Here is a 26,680-nt window from a genome sequence, read left to right as displayed (position 1 = left end):
ACCAACTGAAGATTTAAATGTCACATAGTTTAAGGATAATTTTAAAACAAAATGCGAGTTATATATCTTTTATTCTATTAATATAACAAAATGAACTTATTTCCAATGATAAAAATAATGAAACAAGTCACTTCAGTCATTCGTACTTTGTTGGTTCATATGTTTTCTCTCAAAGAACTACCTATACTCACAGATTCTGCTGCCTTCAGCTTCTGGTCACATTTTTCCTGCTTTTTGATATGATTCAAGGAATCCTTGGGGGCTTGGGTTGTAGGGCTGATACATTTAGGGAGCCCTGATCTACAGTAGAAAGAAGACTGTTGGATCTGGTACATCTGAGCTGGAGTAGGAAATGAGTTAGGCATTATTTCATTATTTTCCTTCTCTGAATGTTGACTTTTGAATCTTCTTTTCTTTCCCATTATTTCATGTCGTGATGAGATGATTCCTGCACACAATGTCCCTGACTTCTTCAAGCACTGACAATTTGGTATATGATTCTCAGGATGGAGGCAGACATTGGGACTTTTTACTCTAAATGCTTTTTCTCTGTTGCAAAGATGTTGGTCTCTTAACCTAGGAGTAATAAGCTCTCTTGTACTAGCTAAAACAGTTCTCCTAAAAGGTTGATAGCCACCATCACTTTTATCACCTTCCTGAGCTTCACAGGATATAGTCAATAAAGGTTCACTTGTATAGCGTTCTCTCAAGCCCTTATCACTGTGATCTCTGATTGGTGACCTTCTCTTTTTATGGTGATGTGACAAAACGGGCTTGTCTTCAGTGCTTTGACGTAGACCTTTTTTAAGACAATTTTTGGGATCCCTGAACAATGAACTTTTCAACCTTCTGAGGGGTCGTGAATTTAGTTCTCTACCTTGACAGAATGGTTGATAATTTAACATCTCCTTCCTCAAGGCATTTTTTCTCTGGTCTTTCTGATTGAGCCTCCTATATGAATAGGCATTTTCTGAAAAGCAGCTCAGAGTCTGATCTTTCTTTTGTGATGTGTTTCCTAATAAGGGTTGTTGTGCTTCCTTTATCATGGAAGAGCTTCTTCGAAAGATCTTACCAAAGGAATCAGGATTTTTGTTCTTTTCTCGTTCTTTCTCCTGAGTCTTCAATGTCTGACAAATGTCCAATAAATTTTTTTCTCTTGGGTTAAAATTTGAAGTGGTTGAATTATCTGATATGGAGTAATTAGCTCTATTTTCTCCTAAAAACCTGTCTTCTTCAAACTGCAGCTTCCTCCCCTCTGTTTTTTCTTCAGAGGTGTATCTCTGGCTGCCAGATTCTAACAAACCTATAGCATCTCCACCCATTGATTTAAGATGAGAAATGTGGGTACAGCTCTGTGATGAAATCACACCTTTGCTATCTCCTGACTCAGACATGATTTGGGTTCTAAGGTGATGTTTATTTCTGGTCCTAGTAGACTCTCCTAGATTTTCTTCAGATAACTCAGATGCCATGTAATGCTTTGAGCTTGAGAGAGGCAATACTTCTTTATTCCATGGATCATGGACAGTTTTGGCCATCTCTGCATAATTTTCCAATGTTGGTAAAGTCAACTTGTCGTTAGTAGGTGAAATGGTGAATAGATTTCCTCTTCCATTTGAAGGAGAAGGACACTCATAAATGGCTCGCTGGTCATATGTTTTCATGTTGAAAGGTGACCGAGCAAAACTGATGAACTCATGTAAGAAGTGTTCAGTGAATTGCAAGAGATAGGGTCCCAAAATTTCAGTAAAGGTCTGGCTGTTTAGATCATGCTCAGTCATGTTCTGGAGGATGATAGTAAGGATATTTTTTGCTGTGTATCCATAGTCACCATAAATAGCTATCAGCTCACGTTTCAACCATGGGATTAGTCGCTGTAGACAGTTTGGGTTTCTCAGGAAATAGTCTGCTGAAATATGCCTATAGAATCCACCACCCCTGACATATAATACCCAAAGCCCAGAAAAATAAAGAGCTCTTCTGAATTTTATAACCACCTGTTCTTTAAAATATCCTGAAGACACTTCATGGGACTGATCTTGAATGTTCCCAGAACAATGTTTCAGAAGTTCTTGGATGGCTTGATATCTCAGAGGACTGGTCTGATTAGAGGCATTATCAGACAATACATTCTTGGAGCCAGGAGGATAATGTGAAAAAGAATCCACATAAATGTTCTTCTCTTCAGGAAGTACAGTAATGTCATTACCCAAAAGACACAATTCTTGCTTCTTGGTGTCACTCCCAAATCTAGAGGTTTGGGAAAGTGAATGACAACTTTGTCTACAGAAGGGATTTCTGATTTTCTTTGAAAATCTTTCATGAAAACTGTCACTAATGAAAGTGTTTGAGGTGGGATTAAAATCATTCCCATTCTGAGTTCCATTCACATAGATGGGATATTGACAAATAGGTAAAGGTCCTAATGACATTGTCCTCCAAAAAATCCTTCATTTAGTTCTCTATAAGAATGACTGATCAGTGGTTTCTTCTCACTTGTTAAGTCCTGAATCTATTGAAAGCAACCAACAAAAATCTATATATCACATAACACATTTCCGGAGTACATATAAAGGAAATAAAGGTTTATCAAATTTAAAGCAATAGACTAAACTCTAAAATTATTATATTATATAATCTTTTAGTCTGCTATGTATTCTATGTAAACATTAAAAACATTAATAAGTGTGAGTACTTTTATAAAATTTCCCAACAGATCACCATAGCCTGGGTTATATTTCTTTAGATTCATAGATTTATGCTTTCTTAACCATCTAGAACTATTCTTCTAACTGCCTTTTGAATCTTCTCTTAAACATTCTGTGACTGTTAGTCAACTTCTTTTTGCTTGATAGCTACCAGCAACAAAAACAAACAAAACAAAATAAGCATCACATTACATAGTTCAAATAATTCTACTCTAGTTGTTGGAAAGTATTCCCTTGTTTAAACTGAACCAAAATCCTCTTCTCTACAACTTCAACCCATCAACTCCATTGATCCTATTTATGCACAGAGCTACATAGAATAGTTACTTTTTCTGTATAACAACCCTTCAGATACTAGAAGACAGCTATCAATAAGATAAAAATTTCTTTCAACATTACATTGTCTTCAATTCTAAGAGCATATTAAATGTTTGGTAAAACATTTTTGAATTCATATTTAATCTGCAAATCATTGACATTGAAAGACATTAGTCTAACTCATAAAATAGGTTTTAAATCATTTCTCTTTTCTTCTGACCTTCCCTGCCTCTATTTTTAGGATATATTTAATTACTATAAACAAATATTTTGTAATTTACCAGGATCATGGAAGCATTTATCCCTCATGGGCAATAAAGCTACTGGAGCATTTAAGTTGTGTTAGTTTCTGTCCCTTATGTCTTCCATAGCGATGGAATCTAGAACATGCCATATTCTGGAGTTTTTTTTTTTCCTAGAAAGAGAAACCTCCTGACTGACACATTGCCCTCCATCTTAACAAATGCTTTCAAAGAGACATGAAATTTTAGAAATTTAAAATTCAGAATTAGATGACCTTTTTTTAATGGTTGATGCCATCTCATTACATTTTAAAAATAAATCACTATATTACCAAATTTATCTGGATTTGAATAATATTTTAGTTATATATAATGGAATATATATCATAGATGGTGGTGATGATGTTATAAAATCATTTCACTTGTGTCTGACTATTCATGATCCCATTTTGTATATTCATCACAAAGATACTGAAATGCTTTGTGATTTCCTTCTCCAGCTCATTTTATACATGAAGAATTAAGGATAACAGGATTAAGTGACTTGCCCAGGATCACACAGCTAGTAATCTGTCTTCAGCTGCCTTCCACCCAAGGAAGTATAAAAATTATTTGAGGACCAGAAAGATAAAGAAATCATAGCATATATATCTTCAGTGAAAATAAAGGAAATGAAAAATTGTGATTTAAGAATAAACAAAAGGATATTTCAAATCTATAATAAATTAGAAGTGATAATTCCCAATAGGACCTCAGAAATGCTATTAAAGCTACTCCACAAACTAATTCTAGTTTGCATTTCCTATTATGGTAACTAAATGGTTACTAGTTACTATGGCAACTAGGAAGTTTGCTTTCTTGTACAATGCAATGGGTGTGTACAAAACTCTGATGTTGTATGTCACTGATTAATGAGAGTTAAAAACAAGATAGTTGAAGACTCTTCCTTCTCCTCCATCCATAATCAATTAGATGTCATCTTGTCATCCTTCCTATCTATTATGTTGCACAATTTTTTACTGAAGAGAGAATGTATTTATGATATTAACTGAAATACCTCTCTTCCTTAGAATACTCTTGATTTCCTTTAAAATTTAACACAAACACCATCTTCTCCATGTAGTCTTTCCTCATACTTTCAGTTGCTGGCATACTCTCCTAGAAAAATGTTTTAATATTTATTATGCATAAATTTAAATATGTTTCGTCTTTCCCCAACTAGAAAGTAAATTCCTTGAGGACAGAAACTTTTATTAATTAATTTATTTATTTATTGTATTTTCAGTGTCAAGAAGAAAGTCTAATACAAATAAGGCCTAAATAATTGTTTATTGATAGTTTGATAGTTCAGAGTCTTCATCTATCACCTCTTGCCTAGATTATTATAATGACTGATTAGTCTCTCCCTACTTCTAGTCCCTTCCCTTTCTAATGATTTTTTAAAACAAAAAAACTGCAAATATTTCTAAAACAAGTCTTTTCATGCCATATTATTGATCAGAAATCTTACAAGTCTCCCTATCATTTCTATTTTTAAAAATACTAACTCTTAAGTCTAGTATTTAAAACACTTTATCATCAAGCATTTACCTACCTCTTCCAGGCTTATTTCTTTCTTATCTTCATGGAATTTATTTTTCAATCAAACTAGACCAATTTGATTTTCCCCATCATTAACATTTCATTTCTCACCATTGTAGTTTTGTATAGGTTGTTCCCCCATTAATGAAATGTATCACCCTTATCTTTCAGAATCCCTAGTGTATTTGTTTTGAAAAAAAATTTCTGCTTTATTTTATTTTCAGTTTCACCCCCTCCCTTTTTTCTTTCTCCTCCAAACCATTGAGAAGATGAGAATAAAACGTTTATTAAAAATTTGTAGTTTAAAAAAATTCCCATGTTATCTATATTGGAAAAAAAATAAACCAAGCAAACAAAGGTACAAAGAAAGTGCCTCAAATTATACTTTGCATCCATCATTTCTTTTTAAATAGAGATGGATACATGTTTCCTTATAAGTGTTTCGGAATTTTGGTTAGTCATTGATTAAAGTTTCTAAGTATTTCAAAGTTTATTATCTTTATAATGTGGTTACTATCGAATATTTTTTCTCCCAGTTCTTTTCACTTTTTTACATCAGTTCATAAAAATCTTCACAGCTTTTTCTGAAACCTTTCCATCCTCATTTTGTTGTACCCAAAGAGTGAGACGGAGACCAAAATTTGATAAGGTTGGAGATCTTTAATATTCCCGAGGACTGTCTGGGGATTGAGTACCCAGATCAGATAGTCCCTAAGTGTTCAGGGGACAGGGTTTTTATAGTGTTTTGAGGGGGGGGGGAGGAATTAGAGCAAGCAGGATACAGAAGCAAAGTCAGCAGTTAGATATATTATCTTGTTATACTAATACAAACATGTAAACATATGACTCAGTATAGATAGGGGTGAGAAAGGGTCAGGGTCTTTGTGTAATGATTGTCTGAGATGGGGGGAGTCAGGAATTTACTATCTTATGGTTCCAGTCGCATCTGGGGAAGGGGGAGGTAGTCCTGGAATTTAACAGATACAGCAAGACAATTAGGCTAACAAGGGTGCTTTGTAAATCTTTAGATAATTTTATGGTATATCCATGACCCCTTGTGTCCTATCAGACTATTTTCAGACCCAAAGGTGCCTAGCCAAAGTTATATTTCTAAGGAATTTCTCAGGGCCCAGAAGGATGTCAGGGACCCCTTTCTATACAGGAATTTCACAAACATTGATATTGTACTTCATTTCCTACTTTTTTTTTCAAAATAACTCAAACCCTTGAGTTATCATCTTCATAACCTGGATAAGCATGAACTACAAACATCTTTACAAAGGATCCAGGTATCATCATTACATCTCAATCCACCTATCGCTTTAAGTTGTCCAGGCCAGTTACATCAGAGATGAGACTCTCCTTAGATAGGATATAAACATACCACCCAATAGTCTTCCTCCTTTTCTTTCACTGGAGAACATCTGCACCCTGCCTCTCCTCCTTTTCACAGGGAGAAGGGCATAAGTAGGGGTGTCACACTTACATTATCAAGGGGAGGTTACAAAAACAGATCCCTAGGCTATACAATGTAGATATTGGTGAGAAATGGTAGAGATGAACTGGTCCAGTGTCTTTCCTTTCTTCTCTTCTCTCCTGGAGACCTCTGATGTCCTTCTGCATCTTCTGAATCTTTTCCAAAAAGTCCTTTCCAGCTCAGGTCACTAGTTGAGATTTTGTCTTCTGGTAAAGAATCTGCTTAACATTTTACTTAGATCAAAACACATGTATTCATCACAAGACAATGAGATTTTGGGGCTTATTGCAATTTACATTTTGCCTTATTGCCATATTGATGCACATACTTAATTTTAACACAATAAGCTTTCATTAGTGTTTTACTATATGAGCAAACTCCCAATGAGAATTGTCATACTGTCTTAAGCATGTAACATACATTCAACAATCATCTTAGTTCAGAGTACCCAGCATATGGTTTAAAAATAAAACAATCTTAGCCTTTGCTCTTATTACAATAATGGCTCAAACATCCTTAACCAAAATGAAATTTTTCAAAATATTCTCAAATATACCATTGATTTTCCTTTTCCTGATATACTTATCTGACTCACATTCCTTTCCTTAAGCTAGGCCTTAAAACTATAACTATCCTAAGAATTTCCCATTCTTCTTCTTACCTAAATATCCCTTCTAAAAATTAAAGAAACTTAATTCCTATCTTAACATGTAGCTGTTAGCAGATGTCAGAGCCACACACCTAACACACCTAACCTATCTCTGGCTAGTAGATCCAATTCACCTAAAATTTCTTTTTCTAGTTTGCTTAGTAACTAACTATGAAGATCCAGGATATTAAAGGGAAATTCCTTTATAGATATAAGTATTACATGTCAGTGTCCAGGCAGAGCCCACATGGGTAAGTCAAATGTCTTAGGCCAGATTTATTCTTCCAGGTGAGATATTATCCAAATGTCATTTTGGGGAAATCAAGTTAAAGGGGTCCAACCTCAGTCATACTGAGAAGCTGCCCCTTCAGCTGCCCATCCCAGTCACCTGACATCTTGGCTTCCTTGGCTGCAAGAACATGACATTTATCCAGTGGCATTTCCTTTTTGTTGACCATCCTGGTATCTGACATAAGAGAAAATCAATTAAAAGTCCCGTGATCTAAAACGGTTGTTTTACCTAGTTAGAACTTCCAGTGAATACAATTAGCTAAATTCCAATTATAATCTTAATGGAGTCCCAATTAATGAAACCCCCTACCTAAAGCCTGCATTATCCTTCCTGGGTCTTTGCCTAAAACCAGGTATTCTAAATATGACTGGTCCTACAGTCCTGTCTCCTACCTCTTACTAGAGACATCCCTTTGTCTGAAATCATATCTACTCTATCTTTATATAAAGATGGTATATCAGATTTCCCCTTGGCTACAGAAACCTCCATCTAGCCTGTTGTATCTTACCTCCTTTGTCCAGGAGATTGCACAGAGAAATATCAAATTATCTTGTGTTTATCTTTCCTATATTATATAGTGCTTTTACTTCAAAGCAAACAACCACCGCTTTGGAATATACATATATAGATCCAAAATATTCCCAATTCACATACATAGCTAGAAATTTCTATACATAAACTTGTTTACCTACTACCCATCCTCAACATACAAATGGTTATTTTTCCCAAAGCAATTGGGTTAAGTGACTTGACCAAGGTCACACAGCTAAGCAATCACTAAGTATCTGAAGCCTGACCTGAATCCAGGTCTCCTGACTCTGGGGCCAGTGCTCTATCCACTGAGCCACCTAGCCACCCCCTAACATATAATTTACTTTTCAGAATTCTTTAAAACCATTAAAACATCTTAGGTAGCCTTAAGTTTCCAGCATGTGTTATTAATTTCTGTGAGTAACAGAGTAACACACAAATTACTAGATTGTACAAAGCAATTCCTCCATTATTACATTATTCATGAACCCACAGATCTATTCCAGAAAGGGTCATACTTTTTCATATTTTCCTTCAAAGCAATCACCTTAAGCCCAGGATTTAATAATACAGTATTTTAAAAAAACATCCACAATAGATACCTAAATATTGTAAATATTATCTCTTTGCAGTTACAAAAGAACATCACATAACTGATAAAAACATCTTATTCATCAAGTTACTTTACAATAGGGCCCACAACTTCAATTTGTTCAGAAACCCCCATCAGCTGTCTGCAGTTACCAAGAGAGAAGTTCACATTCTTGACTTCTTTAAAATTAAACCTACATTGTTAATATACATTAAACATTAAGATTCTTATTTAAACATCTCATTTCCTTTAGAACAAAAGCAGAATGAATATCCCATGTTCTTTACACTTTTGTCTCTACCCAAATTCTCAGAATCCAATCTCATACATGACACATTTAAAACCCCAATGTAATTACAATTCAACTAACTTCCCAACAGCTTAGCTTGAGAAAAACTTTACCATACCTTATACAGAGAATCCAGCACTCACATTCCAAAAGCTCTATCCAAAATAAAAATACAATCGTTAGCATTATTAAACAACATTAAAGCCAATTAGAGCTTTTCCCCAGAAGATATAAGTAAACATCCCTGATAACCTAGGTATTTATCTTCTTAGTAACCCAATACCAATTTTCTTTAACCCAAAGGTGTTACAATAGTTTAAAATCCCAAATCATATAAGTCCTTGCAAAAGTTACAATAGTGTTAAAATAGTTTTAAAATAGTTTAATCCCAAACTAATTTAACCATCTAGGTTATTTTATTCCTCCCATTCTATACAAACTTTGTCAGAATGTTACAACGCTGATATCCTTTTTTTTTTAAACCATCAGAGTGCTTTCCAAAACTAGTTCAGAAACTTTAGAAACAATGAGAATCATCACTCAGGCCACATGGCCCACAGATAGTCATTAAACGTGATTTCCTTTCAATAAAGGAGTCTCTTAACCCCTGGATTTTAGATATTTTTTTTTCTTCTTTTCCAATCACATATGCCACCTGTGGAGGGGTCTTTCCCTTTAAGGCTTAAGTAGATGAGGATTTTTCTACCAGTTCCCCCACCATCCCCCTGCTACCCTCTTCTCCCGTTTTTATTCAGGGAAGGAATCTCCCGAGAGGGGAGTAGACTGCTTCAGGGGGAAGGGGAGCCAGGTCTAGGAATGTTCATTACCTTCCCTGCTATTGTATTCCCCCCCTTTTGATCTAGCAAAGGAATCTTCCAAGGGGGAACAGACTGGATGGGTGTGGGGGGTGGGGTATGGAAATTCAGGGGCTGAGGGCTCTAAATTTATCAAAACAGTAATAAGTGTAACACATCAAGTACTAGATTTCACAAAATAATCTTTCCATGATTACATTTATACCTGGACCTACGGATCTAGAGCAAGGTTCCACACATCATTTAAAATTTTCAGGGAACCCAGAGGATCATGCTTTGATAATTTCCCTCATTAACAATCATTAATTCCAGGTTTGACATCATTACAGTAAAATAATTTATATTTTCAAAAGCAGATCACATGCTTGACAGCACCTTTCAGCCTTATTGATGTCATCTAATTAGGGTTACATAATTTTTAATTTCCTAATCATTTCCCAAAGTCCCTCACATTTATTCAATATCATTGAAAAGGGTATCTGGCAGTTAAGATATAATGAAAACATTAAATTTTTAACCTACATGAAACAGAACATGCTGACATTTCATTCTCTTAAAGTAACCTAAAACAACAGGTTCTCTTAAAGCTAACCTTATAATTAATATCTTTTACTTGCAAACATCTTCTGAATTTTTGGTTTATACTTTATTTTATCTCTTCTTTCATGTACACTTCTATTTTCAAAGATAATAAGATATTCTATCAAAGTTAGTTTTACACAATAATTTCAAAAGCCCAATGTACACTTATTACCTATAACAGTGTTACATTTATATGTATAATTTCCTCTTTTTAACAGATAATAAACTACACTGATCTCACATATCAATTCCCTTTCATAAACATCAGGTGAAAAACAAAGCCTTTCACAAATTTTCTGGGCCAAAAGGACCTTGAGAATTATAACCCATTGGCAAGGTATTCTCTAGTTTTTTCCATAACAAAATCTTTACAAATGTGATAGGTGAAACTTCAATTCATTTATTATTACAAAACAATTTTAAAATCTCAAAAAGTATAGTTTAAATTGTTCTTATACAAAGCTTACTAATTGTACACATATTTCAATTGCATGTATGTTTTCTTTATTCTATAAAACTTTAAAATACAAAGAATTCTTAAGACCAATTGTTGCTAAAAAATTCCTTTTTATGACTACAAGATTTTCTCCATACTTCTTTTAAATCCCAAAAGTCATATTCAAATTAGCCTTAAATCATTTTCTTTTCAAAAGCCTAAAAAGTTTGCAAATTTTTCTTATCTTCATCAGTGCAATTAACAAAATCTTTACAAATGTGATAGGTGAAAGTTCAATTCATTTATTATTACAAAACCAATTTTAAAATCTCAAAAAGTATAGTTTAAATTGTTATTATACAAAGCTTACTAATTGTACACACATTTCAATTGCATGTATGTTTTCTTTATTCTATAAAACTTTAAAATACAAAGAATTCTTAAGACCAATTGTTGCTAAAAAATTCCTTTTTATGACTACAAGATTTTCTCCATACTTCTTTTAAATCCCAAAAGTCATATTCAAATTAGCCTTAAATCATTTTCTTTTCAAAAGCCTAAAATGTTTGCAAATTTTTCTTATCTTCATCAGTGCAATTAACAAAATCTTTACAAATGTGATAGGTGAAAGTTCAATTCATTTATTATTACAAAACCAATTTTAAAATCTCAAAAAGTATAGTTTAAATTGTTATTATACAAAGCTTACTAATTGTACACACATTTCAATTGCATGTATGTTTTCTTTATTCCCTAAAACTTTAAAATACAAAGAATTCTTAAGACCAATTGTTGCTAAAAAAATCCCTTTTTATGACTACAAGATTTTCTCCATACTTCTTTTAAATCCCAAAAGTCATATTCAAATTAGCCTTAAATCATTTTCTTTTCAAAAGCCTAAAAAAGTTTGCAAATTTTTCTTATCTTCATCAGTGCAATTCTAACTTCTCAGTGCTCTCACTTATAAGATCTTTCTATCCTCACTGACAATATTTCTTAATATTAGAACATTCTATTTTCTGGAAATTGGAGATCCCCTACATTTTGAGATATCAAAGTGATATGTACCAATTCTTTACCTTTACTGTTTATAATTATTCACTCCAGATTCTTCCCAAATACATGATCCACATTCCAATCAGTGTAAAATATTAATTTCCTCTTGTTTCGTTATTCTAAAGCTAACTCACAAGTCTGTCCTGACTCCTATGACTCTGGAGAGGCCATAAATCATCAGAATCCAAACTGGAACATACTCTTTTCAAACCCCTTAATTCAATTTACATGTATGTTTAGATTAGCACATTATAGGATCAATAAAAACATAATAAAATTAACATTTACCCAGCAATTCCTTTCATATCAAACTTTTCACTTTATAGGGTTTATTATTTTTCTAATCAATTTATTGCCAAACATTGCAAAAAGTACCAATTTAATGCAATTTTTAAATCACCCCAACCTCATCTAAACACATATCTCCCTATAGACTTACAGTTCTAATACTTTCTTCTTTTCTTACAATGATTTGTAAACCATTTTCCAAAGTTCCCAAAATACATCTTTAGTGTACAATGTCAACCCTGCTCAAACCTTCTGTCTACATACTTTTACCACTTTCTATACTTAACAAATATTTCAAAAGAAACCCCAATTATCTCTAAGTCTGGATTTTCTTTCCAGTACTTTCAGAATCTCTTACTCAAACTATACAACTCACATTTTCTACCATTCCTTTTCATTAGCTCTTCTTGACTTTAACTCATACTATTCCAAACTAGAGTCACATAGCTTATACAACTAAATCACAGATATGATTCCACTTTTCACAATGCATTTTCCATTCTAAGGTTTTAATATTTAACATTTCTGGATCACAACTGCTAAAATCCTGGAGAAGGTAGTCATTCAAAAATCCCTTAACCTAATTAGAATATTCCCTGACCCCTTCTTAAAATAGAGTAAATTGAATAACTTTTATAGAGAGACCATTTTAGATTCTTTCTGGGGGGGGGGGAGTTGTCTTCTATTCTTCAACCATTACATGTCCCATAATTTTTTGTAATAACTAACAATATCTGAATCTATATTGATAAACTCTTGAAGCTCTACTCTAATGATGCCATATCATTCTGGAAAAAGATTAATTATTTAGTTTCCCTATACGGGCATCTAGGTAACCACATTATGCACTTTAGGATTAACCTGACTCTCTTGTCTTTCTGAAATTTATTTTCCCTATTTTCAAATTAAAATAGCATTTCTTTCTATGATTTCTTTGTTTAACATATTTGGTAATATTTGCTGTTTCTTGTATGTCATGAAACTTCCCTGATGTCATGGCCTTCAAGGGGGAGGGACAAAACAACAAGAAAAAAGGGGAGAAAAAATTAAGGAGAGCAGAAAATGTGGAAGTAATGATAAAGTCCTATTGATTAATTAAAGAGAGGGATATAGAAATAGAGACTGCTGTTTGTAGTTTCTAATGCTGAGTGTCTCAAATTTTAAAATTTTTTACAATTTTTCTGCAATTGATCAGTGATCCGTACCCTGTATGGGAAATGTTAGTCTATTAAGACTAAAGATCAAAATGGATGCTGACCATTCCCTAGGAAGAGGCATACTTTACCCTATAATGGATTGGCAAATCTGTACAATAAATATTGGAGATTTATATCTTCAGAGATGGAAAAAAAGTCACACAATTCAAAGGAAGGTTGAATGATGATTCTTTTCCTGAAGGTTTGAAGTGTATATTTATGTGCATATTGGTGTATCTCTCTCTCTCTCTCTTTCTCTAAATATATGTATATACTTGCATACACTTTTCCTATGCAAGTGTGCATATATTTAGAGAGAGAGAGAGAGAGAGAGAGAGAGAGAGAGAGAGAGAGAGAGAAAGAATAAAAGTCAGACAGACAACAGTATACAAAAAGGAGACAGAAGACAGATAGCTAGGATGCTGGACATGGAATCAAGAAGACTCAAGTTAAAATTTGTACTAAGACATTTCCTAGCTGTGTGACCCTAAGAATGTCTTTGTGTTTACCATAGCTTCTTCATCTGTAAAGATACACTCATACCTTCCTTCAAGGTTGGATCAGTCTATATCACATTCATTCATTAGACATTTATTGAATATTTCTTACTAACTTGTGCTGATCAGTTGACCTTTTTGAGACTCACTCTTCTATAAAATGAACTAGATTATATGGTTTCTAAGCCCTTTTTTCAGCTCTAAATCTTTGATTCAAAGATTGAACCAAAATCTCTTCTGGTTAAATCTCCAACAATAGTCATCAATATCAAGATGCTTTATGGCCCTTTTTGTAGTTGGGTTACACTAAAGTTATGGATGCAAGATTCATATTTTGAGAGGAATCATATAATAGATGTAAAAAGCAAAAACAAAAAATAAAAATCCAGGAAATCCTGAATTCAAAAGTTCTGCTTTTGCTTCCACTGCCTGGTGGAGGTGGAACTAAGTAAGTCTTCACATCAATAAAATGAGGAGTTGGAAAGCTATGATCTCTAAAATCCTTTCCAGTGCTAAAATTCTATAACTGTTCCTACTGGAATCTCTTGTGGATTAAAATTTGACTCTTACAAACTTCTCCATGAGAATGAAGGCCTCAAAGTTCCTTAATGGTGGTAAGGACACTTTAGTTCTGTTCACACTAAGCCAAGATATTTAGTCTCATTTTCATCTTGATTATGGTCATTTAAAATAATTTTCTAACAACTCAAATTTTGAAGAGCTATCTGCCTATAGAAAAAAATATATATCTTAACTCCTGTGTAGAAATATGGAAAGAGAGAGATCTGGCACAGATTTTATAACATAATTTCTGTAATTACTAAGTCAAGTTATTATAACCATAAAAATGTTCCTTCAATTCCAAATTGTGGCAGTAATTAGTGCTTGATAACTTGGATAAAGCCATCTCCTGTTCTAGAAAATATGTGAAATTGAACCCAAATAGGGTTACTTTAGAAATCATTAAAGTTTTGGGCCAACACAAGCACTGAGAGCCCTTTAAGCAAAGGGAATATCCTTCCTGACTATGATGGATGGTCCTAGTTGCAGATTATGCCCTTGTCACACTTAAACTAATCTGTCTTCCTATTGCTAGACGCTCTTCATTTTCTGGGGCAGCAGTCATCAATTTACATGAAGGGGCACCAAGAGAAATACATAGTGCATTTATCAACCTTGTTCATAGTGTACAAACTACTCCTTCAAACTGAGTGTAGAGTCACATTTCAATTGCCCTTCAACCCTTCAGAACAATAAAGGACTTCAATATAAATCTTCTCCATTACACATCTCATTAAGGAGGGGTGGATCCAAGATGGTGGAGAAAAGGCAGTAATTCACATGAATTCTCCCCAAAAAACTTTTCTTTTTTACATTTAAATTTCTTTATTATTCCAAATACATTCAAAGGTAGTTTTCAGCATTCACTTTTTTTTGTGAAAGATTTTGAATTTACAATTTTTCCCCTAATCTTGCTTCCTTCTTCCCACCCCTTCCACAGAAGGCAGTCTGTTAGTCTTTATAATGTTTCCATGCTATACATTGATCTAAATTGAATGTGTTGAGAGAGAAATCATATCCTTAAGAAGAAAATAAAATATAAGAGATAGCAAGAGTACATAATAAGATAACATTTTTTTTTTTTAAATTAAAGGTCTTTGGTCTGTGTTCAAACTCCACAATTCTTTCTCTGGATACGTATGTCAACATTCACATTTTTGTAAGATTTTGGGTTGCACATGTTTCTCCCTCTCTCTTTTCTCTCCCCCACCTTAACAGCAAACACAATCTGATATAGATGTATATATCATACACATAAAAATCATATACATTTACATAGTTATTCATGTATAATTATGTTAAACACATTTCTATATTAATCATATTTGGAAGAGGAATACAAACAAAAAGGAGCAAAAAACCATGAGAAGTCAAATAAAAAGCAAAAACCAAATTTTTTTAAATGAATTCTTTCTCTGGATATGGATGACATTTCAATCATAAATCTTTTAGAATTGTCTTCAATAATTGTATTGTGAGGAGAGCTAACTAAGTCCATCATATTTGATTATCACACTATGTTGCTGTTAATGTGTACAGTGTTCTCCTGGTTCTGCTCACTTCTCTTGGTACTAGTTCATGTAAATTTCGAGATTTCTAAAGCCCTTCTAAAGATATTAATGGCATAAAACAACTCCTGGAGGAAAGAAACCAGGGGAAATAATTTTCCAATAAAAGACAATTTAGAATGTCAACAGGGAAAATCTGTCCCATCTGGGTGAGAGCAGAGCATAATCCAGTACAGGCCATGCCAGCACAGACCCATTCCAAACAAGGGAGCTACAGAATCAGAGACAGAAGCAATATCAGCTTTTCCTGGAGATCTCAGTCCACAGACAGTAATAGTGCTGAACAAGTGGTCTAAAGAAAATTGCAGGGGTGTCTTTGCTGGCAGTGAGACAGGACTCTGTTGTTTTGGTCATATTCAAATCTAGATCTCAGGCTTAGTTGGTCCCAGAATGAAAAGGAGTACTAGCACAATGAAGCTTATGGCCACAGTGGAATAGTCCCTCCTTACACATACATACATACTCCCCCCCACACACACATATATGCCTATGAATTGATCTTAGAGAATTAAAAGAAAAATTGGGAAACAAAATGAGAGTGGTACAAGGAAAACAAGTCAACAGCTTGATAAAGGATACACATACACACATACACACACACATACAAACACACAAACACATAGATATAATCCTAAAGAAAATAACACTTAAAAACAAAAGATTGGGCAAAATGATAAAAGAGGTACAAGAAGCTATTGAGAAAAAGGATGTCTTAAAAAGTAGAATTGACCAAAAGTGTAAAGAATTACAAAAGTTCACTCAAGAAAATAATTCTTCAAAAACAAGAATTGAGCAAATGTAAGTTAATGACTTTATGAGAGATCAAGAAGCAATAAAACAAAACCAAAAGATAGGAATAAAATAGAAGACAAATGAAATACCTCAATGGAAAAACTTAGAAAATAGATTCAGAAGGGATAGTTTTTAAATTACTGAATTATCTGAAAGTCATGATTAAAAAATAGCCTAGGCATCATCTTTCAAAATATTAATAAGAATATGCTTAGAGGGACTGGCAATCAAAACAACATGAAAAGATTTTTTTTTAGCTTGACAATTTAGCTACAATTCGGAGTATAGGACCATGGAAGGATAAACCAAAAATTAATTGAAAACTAAATAACTTAATTTTATAGGACAAGTAGGTCAAACAACAAATCATAGAAATAATCAACCATTTCATCCAAAAGAAATGATAATACAGAAGCTTCATTAAAAATCTTTATGGGGTGCAGTCAAAGCAGTTTTGTGAGGAATTTTCTTTTATCTTTAAATGCTTATATGAATAAAATAGAGAAATGGGAGATCAATGAATTGAGCATGCAAATAAAAAACCTAAAAAAAGAACAAATAAAAGATCCCCAATTACATACCAAATTAGAAATTCTGAAAGTAAAGGAAGAGAGATTAATAAAATTAAAAGCAAGAAAACCATTGATACAATTAATAAAAGTAAGATTTGGTTTTATGAGAAAACCAATATATTTAGATAAACTTGGTTAATCTGATTAAAAAAGAGAAGAAAACAAATTAAGAGTATTAAAAGTGAAAAGGGTGAACTCACTACCAATGAGGAGGAAATTAAAGAGATAATTCAGGGCTATTTTGCCCAAACATATGCTATAAATTTGAAAATATCAGTGAAATGAATATTTACAAAAATGTCAACTTCTCAGATAAACAGAAAAGAAAATAAAATAATTGAATAACCCCATTTTAGAATAAGAAATTGAAGAAACCATCAATAAACTCCCTAAGAATAAGTCTCTAGGTCCAGATGGGTTTACAATTGAATTCTACCAAACATTTAAGTAACAATTCATTCCATTCTAAATTTTATTTTAAAATAATAGAAGAAAAAGAAGTTCTCTCAAATTCCTTTTATAATATCAATACATTGCTGATTCCTAACACAGGAAAAACCAAGCCAAAATAAGTTATAGATTAATTTCCCTAATGAACACTGATGAAAAGAGATTATAGCAAGTTATTTGTAGGATTATTCACCATGATCAGTAAGTATTTGTACCAGGTGGGCAGTGATGGTTCAATATCACAAAAACACTCATCATAATTGTATATATCAATAACAGAACAAACAGAAATCATATGAATATCTCTGAAGATGCTGAAAAAACCTTTGAAAAATTCAGTATTCATTGCTATTAAAAGCAATACAGTATAGCAATAAATGGAGTTTCCATTAAAAATAATTAGTATCTATGTAAAGCCACGAACAAATAATATTTGTAATGGGGAAAAACTAGGAGCATTTTCCATAAGATTAAGGGTGAAACAAGGATACCCATTATCACCATTATTATTCAATATAGTATTAGAAATCCTTGCATTGGGGGCAGCTAGGTGGTACAGTGAATAGAGTAGCAGCACTGGAGTCAAGAGGACCTATGTTCAAATCTGTCCTCAGATGCTTAATAATTAACCCCATTGCCTTGCAAAAACTAAAATTAATAAACAAACAAATAAAAAATGTTAGCTTTAGCAATAAGAGAAGAAAAAGAAATTGAAGGAATTAGAATTGTCAATGATGACACCAAACTTTCACTTTTTGCAGATGATAGGATGGTATACTTAGAAAACTTAGAAAATCATCTTAAAAACTCTTGAAACAATTAATAAATTCAGCAAAAAATCAGGATATAAAATAAAACCACAGCAACCCTCAGTATTTTAATATATGAACAGCCATGCCCAAGAACAAAAGATAGAAAGAGAAATTCAATTTACAGTAACTGCAGACAACAATAAATACTTGGGAATATATCTCTGAAGACAAATCCAGAAATTGTATGAACACAATTACAAAGCACTTTTCACACAAATAAAGTCAGAGTTAAAAATGGGAAAAATCTCAAGCTAACATAATAAAAATGACAATTCTACCCAAATTAAATGACTTATTTAATGTGAAACAATCAAACTACCAATTAACTATTTTATAGAGCTAGAAAAAAATAGAAACAAAATTCATGTGAAGCAACAAAAGGTCACGATTATCAAGGGAATGATAAAAAAATGTAAATAAAGGTAACCTTGCTCTATCAGTTCTAAAACTGTATTATAAAGTGGCAGTCACCAAAACTACCTGGTACTGGTTAAGAAATAGAATAATGGACCTGTAAATAAGGATAAGTTCAAAAGAAACAGCAGCAAATGACTCCAGAAATCTAGAGTTTGACAAACTCAAAGGATTAGTTACTGGGATAAGACCTCACTATTTGAAAAAATTGTTGGTAAAACTGGAAAATCGTATGGCAAAAACTAGGCTTGGACCCATATCTCACACTCTATACCAAAATAAGGTCAAACTGGGAACAGAATTTAGAGATAAAAGGTGACGCCATAAACCAATTAAGAGATCAAGAAATAACCTATTTGTCAGATCCATGAAAAGAGAAAAAATTTGTGACTAAAGAAGAAATAGAATACATTATAAATTGGAAAATGGCTGATTTTGATTATTAAAAATTAAATAGTTTTCACTAATAAAATCAAGGCTGCTAGGGTTAGAATGAAAACAGAAAGCTGGGAGATAATTTTCAAAGCTAAATGTTCTAATGAAGATCTAAATTCTAAAATATATAGAGAATTGAATCAAATTTATTAGGTTATATATCTTTCTTCAACTGATAAATTGGTCAATGGATGTTTTCAAATGAATCAGTTAATCATATGAAAAAATGCTACAAATCATTACTGATTAGAGAAATGCAAATTAAATATAATGTAACACTTCATATCTATCAGCTTGACTAAGATGACAAAAAGTGAAATGAGCAATGTTGGAGAGATTGCAGTAGAATTGAGATATTAATGTACTGCTGGTGAAGTTGTGAACTGATCTAACCATTCTGGAGAGCAATATGGAATTATGTCCAGAAAGCAACAAAACTAAATATATCAGCAATACAAATACTAGACCTATAATGCAGAAGGAATCATAAAAAATGGGAAATGTTCTACATGCTTCAAAATATTCAACAAAGAATGGGAAATTGAGGAGATGCTCCTCAATTAGGGAATGGCTAAACAAATCACAGTATATAAATGTTTTGGTGTACTATTGTTCTGTAGGAAATTGTGAGTGGTCAGACTCTAAAGAAACATAGAATAAATTTCAGGAAATGATGCTGAGTGAAGAGAGCAAATCCAAAAGAACATTATATACCTTAACCACAACATTGTGAGTTTATCAACTCTGATAGCTGCAGCTCCTCTTAGTAGTTTAGAGAGCTAGGACAACCCTGTGAGACCTGTTATAGACAATGCTATCTACCATCCAGAGAAAGAAAACCAAACCAAACCAAAACAAAAAAACAAACAAAAAAACACAGAATCTGAATTAACACTATACTACATCCACTTTTTAAGACTTTTTCTTTCCTATCTCATAGTTTTCTTTTTTTCCCTTCCGTTCTAATTCCTCACACAGAAAATGACTAATATGAAAACATTATAAATACAAATGTACACATACAATTTTAACCATTTTTGCTACTGTGGAAAGGGGGGGCAAGGAAGGGAGGGTGGAAGGAAATTATGTAATTTATAAATATGCATATGTATATGGATGAATATTGAAAAACTCATAACATGTAATTGGAAAAATGAAATAAAGTACAAATTGGGGGGAAAGTAAATAAATTTACTTAAAAAGTGCAACAATGGCTTATACCAAAAAAACTCCTTGAAATTTAGATTTGGGCAAATAGAAGCTAATGCAACATCAAGAATCCATCAAACAAATGTAAAATACTTTATTGGAAAAATAGCTGACTTACAAAATCAATCCAGAAAAGACACTATCTACCTCATTGGACTAACTGAAAATTGTAATGAAAGAATGGCTTGTCAGCCTCTTCAAGAATTTATCAAGGTAAACTGCCTTGATATCCTGGAACCAAAGAATAAAATAGACATTGAAAGAATCCACCAATCACTTCAAAAAAGAGCTATCAAAAGAGACACTCCAAGGAATATTGTAATCAAATTCTAGAACTATCAGGTCAAGGAAAAATACTTCCAGTTACCCTAAAGAAAGAATTCATATATCAGGGAGCTAAAATCAGAATTACACAGGCCTTAGAAGTGGCAACATTAAAGGATCAGGTCATGGAATATGATATTCTTCAATGCTAGCATTAGACTCACCAACCTGATGAAATTAAGCAAAATATTTCAAGGAAAAAAATGTTCATGCATTGAAATAGAAGAATTTCAAGCTTCTAAAAGGTAATCAGAAATGAACAAAAAAATTTGATCTCCAGGGTGGAGTCAAGAAAATGAGTGAAGGCAGGAATTCCTGGAAACTCCTTCCCCCCAAAAAACTTCAAAATCCCTCAATTTATGACTCTAGCCAAGATTTAGAGGGACAGAACCCACAGAAAGATGGAGTGATACAATTTCCCAGTCCAAGACAAATTAGAAGTTCTGCGGGAAACATCTGTTCTATGGGAAACATCTGTTCTACCAGGATCGGGGGCTAGAAAAAGTCACTGCAAGTGCAGCTGCATGAAGCCAGGCTGAGTGCCTATATCCCTGGGGGCACCTGGGTGTGTAGCAGAGGGGGTGGTTTCCAGACCTTCTGGCACAGGGATCATCTGGGAACAGGTTGAAGAGAACTCTGCTGCACCAGAGTGAGTGGGGAGCAACCCCAAGCCTCACGGCAGCCCTGCAGTGAGAACCTGTAGCAAGAATCAGGGAAACCAGTCTGTGCTGCCAGAACACAGCCGACTGATATAAGGGGCTCAGGGAGGAGAATGCAGAGGTCTCTCTGCTCTCCCTGGGGCAGGACTCTGCTGTTTGCCACACTAAGATTCAGGTTGCAGTTTGGGCTACCATGTTACCATAGCTGAGCAGGGACTCTCCTTACAACTCCAGGGTAGAGGGGAGGGTCTGTGGTCATCCACATACCAAAGCACAGGCAAGAGAGCAGTCAGAGCCTCTCATAAAACCTTGGAGCAATTAAAGTCTCTTTGGATTGTGCCCCAAAGCCCCAAAGCCTTGGAATTACAGTAAATCAGTCCTAGGCTGAGGAAATGAGCAAACAAAAGAAAAAGAAGAATCTGACTATAGAAAATTACCTTTGGTCCCATGGAAGATTCAGAAGATGACAAAACTGAAGCTTCTGTACCCAAAACCTCCAAGAGAAATAGAAAATGAGTTCAGGCTATGGATGAGCTTAAACAAGACTTTAAAAAGCAATTATGGGAGGTAGAGGAAAATTTGGGAGGAGAGAGTGATGCAGATAAATCATGAAAACCAAATCAGCAGCATGGTGAAAGAAATAAAAAAATATACTGAAGAAAATAATATGTTAAAAACCAGTTTAGGCCAAATGGAAAAAGCAACACAAAAGGCAAATGCAGAGAAAGCAGAATTGGCCAGCTGGAAAAGGAGATAAAAATCTCTGTGAAGAAAAAAAACTCCTTCAATGCAGAATATAACTAAAGGAAGCTGATGACTTTAGTCATTAGGAAGAAATAAAAATATTTGAAAAAATATAGAAGAAAATATGAAATATCTCTTTGGAAAAACAACCAACCTTGAAAACAGATCCAAGAGAGATAATTTAAAAATTAGGCTACCTGAAAGTCACAAATAGGAAAAGACCCTAGACTTTATTTTCCAAGAAACAATACATCAAAATTGCCCTAAGATCCTAGAAGCAGAGGGTAAAATAGAATTTGAGGGAATTCATTGATCACCTCCTGAAAAAGATCCCTAAAGATAAATTTCCAGGAATATTATAGCCAAATTCCAAAACTCCCAAGTCAAAGAGAAAATATTAAAAGCTGCCAGAAACACACAATTCAACTACCATGACTCCATAGTCAGGATTATTCAGGATTTGGCAGTGTCTACTTTAAGGACTCATAGGACTTCGAATATGATATTCTGGTAGGCCAAAAGATCATGATTTACAACCAAGAATCAACTACCCAGAAAAACTGAAAATTCTCTTTCAGGGGGAAAAGATGAACTTTCAATGAAACAGGGGACTTTCAAACTTTCCTATTGAAACAACCAGAGGTGAACAGGAAGTTTGATCTACAAGTACATGACTCTGGTGAACCATAGAGACGGTGGAGAAGAAGGATTAACTATGAGGACCTTAATGATGTTGAACTGCTTGTATTCCTGCATGGGAAGAAGACACTGATAACTCATATGAATTTCTCATTTATAAGATCATTTAGAAGGAGCATATTTAGACATGTCACAGGAAGGAACTGCCTATAATGGTATAATGTAGTAAAAAGATGGAGTCAATGGGTGATAAAGAAAAGTACTGGAAGGAAGAGAAAGGAGAGGAAGAAGGGGCTAAGATGATTTACATAAGAGTCAAGAAAAAGCTTTTTTCAATGGAGTGGAATGGGGGAAAGGCGAGGAGGAATGAGTTACTCTTCATTCTCATTAGAAATAGCTCAGAGAGGAAATAACATACACACTTAATCATTTTATTAATAGGGTATAGAAATCTATCTTACCCTAGAGAAAAATGAGAGGAAAGGGATGGAATAAGGAGGAATGGGGGGAGGGAAGGGGGAACAGGTGATAGAAGGGAGGGAAAATCATCTGAGAGGATACTCAGATATAACATGCTTTTGAACAGGGACAGGGTGAAAGGAGAGAGAGAGAATAGAATAAAAGAGAGTAGTAAGGAACAGAGTGGAGGGAAATACAGCTATTAATAGCAACTGTGGGAAAAATATTAAAGCATCTTTTTTGGTGGACTCATGATACAGAATGCAATTCATCCCAGAGACAGAGTCATTGGAATATGAACACAGACTGAAGTACATTTTTTTCTCTCTCACTATTCTTAAGGTTTCTCATATTTTGGGGGTGGAGGGGAGTTTACTTTTGCTCTCACAAGAAGATTATTGTAATAATATAAAATGAATAAACTAAAAAAATTGTTCTCTAACATCAAGATCCAAAGAAACTTTAAAATGTAAAATAAAAATATTAGTAATTTAATGGAGTTGAATTATTTACATCTCTACATGAAAAAAATGATACCTATAAGTCTTAAAAATTGTACCACTAATAGTACAGCTAGAAGTAATGTACACAGATTGACAGTATGGAAATAAGGTAAATTTAAAGAATGACATAAAAATAGAGAAAGGGAACTAAAGTGGGAGAGGTAGAATGGAGTAAATTACTTCATATGAAGAAATCAGAAAAACTTATACTGGAAGTTAAGATGAAAAGTAGATGATGGACACTGGTTGAAACTTTCTTCAGTATTGTCTCAAAGGGAGAATAACAAATACAGTCAGTTGAATATAGAGATATATCTTATCCAACAAGAAAGTAGGCAGGGAAGAAATGAGGGTTGGTGACAGAATGGAGGGAAGATTAAGATAAATAATAGACTGAAGCAAAACATTGATGAGGAGGGAAGGGGTGAAAGGAAAGAGGACAAACAAGAGGAAAACTAGTTAGTGATCATAATTATGAATGTGAAAGAGATGAATTCTCCATAAAATAGAAGCAGATAGTAGAGCTGTTCAAAAACCGGAATCCTATAATATGTTGTTATCAAAAAACACACTTGAAGTAGATACATACACATAGAGTAAAGTAGGGATTGGAGCAGAAAGTATTGTTCTTTAGTTGAAGATGGAAAAAATGGGTAGCAATTCTGATCTCAGAAAAAAGTACAAAAACAAAAACAGAGCTAATCAAGAGAGATAAGGAAGGAAACTACATCTTGCTAAAGAGATACCATAGATAATGAGGAAATATCAATAGTAAAAATATATGCATCAAGGTGTATAGTATCTAAATGCTTAAAAGAGAAGTTAATTGACTTACAGATTCATGACCATAAGAGAGAGAATATTAGAAAATGTAAAATAAATTTCTATTAAATTAATTTTTTGATTACGTTAAACAACTTTTACACAAACAAAACTAATGCAGCAAAAATTAGAAGGAAAGCAAAAAACTGGGAAACAAAGTTATCTGATAAAGGTTTTATTTCTTAAATATGAAAAGAAATGAATCAAATTTATAAGAATACAAACTGTTCCCCAAATGAGAAATCCTCAAAGAATATGCACAAGAAGTTCTCAGATGAAGAACTCAAAGCTATTTTAGGCATATGAAGAAGTGCCCTAAATCACTTTTGATTAGAGAAATATAAATTAAAACAATTCTGAGTAATTGTGTAAAAAAAGGAGAATGATAAATGTAAAGACAGAATGTAACAAAACTAGAATACTGATGCATTGTTGTTGGAGTTGTAAAGTGATTCAACCATTCTGGAGAGCAATTTGCAACTATGGCCTAAGGGCAATCAAACTATACCCTTTGACCTAGCAAAACACTATTAGATTTTTATCCAAAAATATCATTAAAAAAAGGAAAAGGACCTACAAGTGAAATAATTTTTTTCAGGTGGGCAAAATATTGGAAATTGAGAGTATACCTCTGTGGAAATGAATTTAATGAATTACATTCAATTACATTCAATGGATTACATCAAAGAAATGATGATTAGGCAGATTTCAGAAAAAAACCTGGAATGTCTTATATTGACTGATGCAAAGTCAAATGAACAAACCAGTAAAACATTTAATCAGCAACATTGTATCAGCAACATTGTATGATGATCATATTTGAATGGCTCAACTCTTCTCAGCAACACAATAATCCAAGATTAATTACAAAGCACTAACAAAAGAAATTGCTGTTCACATCCAGATAAAAAAATTGGTGGGCTCTGAATGTAGAAATAAGCATACTGTTTACTCTTACTTTATTCTCATGTTTTTTTTTTTAATCTGTCTCTTCTTTCACAACTATGAATTTCTTACCATTTTATGAAGAGGGAAGGGGAGGGAAAAAATTGGAACTCAAAATCTTATAAAATGAATGTTAAAAATTTTCTTAATGTGTAATTTGGAAACAAAAGCTATTAATATTGTGTTTTAAATTCAATTGTGGAAAATAAAATACTACTTTTTTAAAAGGACATCTCATTAAGGTTTTAACATATGCCTCTCTCTAAGGGATAACAAGATTGTTTTTTGGCCCAGGTTTTGATTCCTTTCAGAGAAAACGACATAATGGTGATGCAAACACCGGCAGTAAATTTGAGCAAATAATTTGGGATCTATTCAGTTTTGTGTGTGTACACAATGTCCAGGATAGAATCAAGGGGCATCAGCTGATATCAGGAAGGTGCCTTAAAGCATCAATTCTTAACCTGAGCTTTGTGAACGTGCATTTTTTCTTAATAAAATTGGATAAGTGTATTTCAATATAATTGGTATTTATAATTCAATATAATACATATGCACATGGATGAATGTTGAAAAACTTTCATAACATGTATTTGGAAAAATAAAATATAATTTTAAAATTAAGTAGAATGACTTGCAAAAAATAAAATAAAATGAAATATTAATCTTAGACGAGCAACATAAACTTTGCCAGACTACCAAAGAATTAATGACATTTTTTTAAAAAGTTGAGAATTATTGTCTTTAAGGTATAAGAACAAAAAGAATAAACAAGGAGGAAAAACCAGGTTTTCATTCTTCTTGAACCAAAGAGATACTAAAGAAAAGATAATTCAGAAAAAACAAAGGAATGATTTTTGTATTGTTGACTGGAATTATCAGATCTCATTCTCACATCTAATCAAATGGCTCATCTCCAGAAACACATTCTCCAATTTAAAAATCAGCTCAGAAACTGAAAAGTCTTCAGAGTCCCCTCCCCCAAGATCCCCTCCTTCTCTTTGATTGGAGGCGTTGGAAAGTGGGCATTGGATATTTTCCCCATAGTATTTAAATATGGTACCCAGGAAATTTTCCTCTTTATTTTCCACTTCAATTTTTTTTTTATTTTTGTATTTTAAGTACCTACTCACTACAAGTACTGAGTATACTTTCTAGCATAAATTGGTGATTTAAAAATTGTTAAAGGATCTATTGATAAAACTGAACTTTGAGTCAGAAGA

At 33.3% G+C, this 26,680-nt stretch overlaps 1 protein-coding gene across 3 annotated transcripts in view; it reads right to left on the bottom strand.

The window, feature by feature from the left end:
• Positions 1–38: 38 nt before the first annotated feature.
• The window catches only part of LOC141494885 (uncharacterized), a 50,195-nt gene continuing 23,553 nt past the window's right edge, over positions 39–26,680 (bottom strand). For 2 of the 3 annotated variants that reach the window (XM_074196025.1, XM_074196027.1), the window contains exon 3: positions 39–2,512. In XM_074196025.1, coding sequence (XP_074052126.1) covers positions 156–2,432 — 2,277 coding nt within the window. In that variant the 5' untranslated portion in view covers positions 2,433–2,512 and the 3' untranslated portion in view covers positions 39–155. Of the gene's footprint in view, positions 2,513–3,307; positions 3,401–26,680 lie in introns of those variants that run through there. The other variant, XM_074196026.1, reaches the window with a different exon arrangement.

This window comes from Macrotis lagotis, chromosome 8 (genome assembly GCF_037893015.1).
Source record: "Macrotis lagotis isolate mMagLag1 chromosome 8, bilby.v1.9.chrom.fasta, whole genome shotgun sequence".
Classification (NCBI taxonomy): domain Eukaryota; kingdom Metazoa; phylum Chordata; class Mammalia; order Peramelemorphia; family Peramelidae; genus Macrotis; species Macrotis lagotis.
The sequence above is the reverse complement of the archived record's forward strand: the minus strand, read 5'-3'. Positions and strand labels throughout refer to the sequence as shown.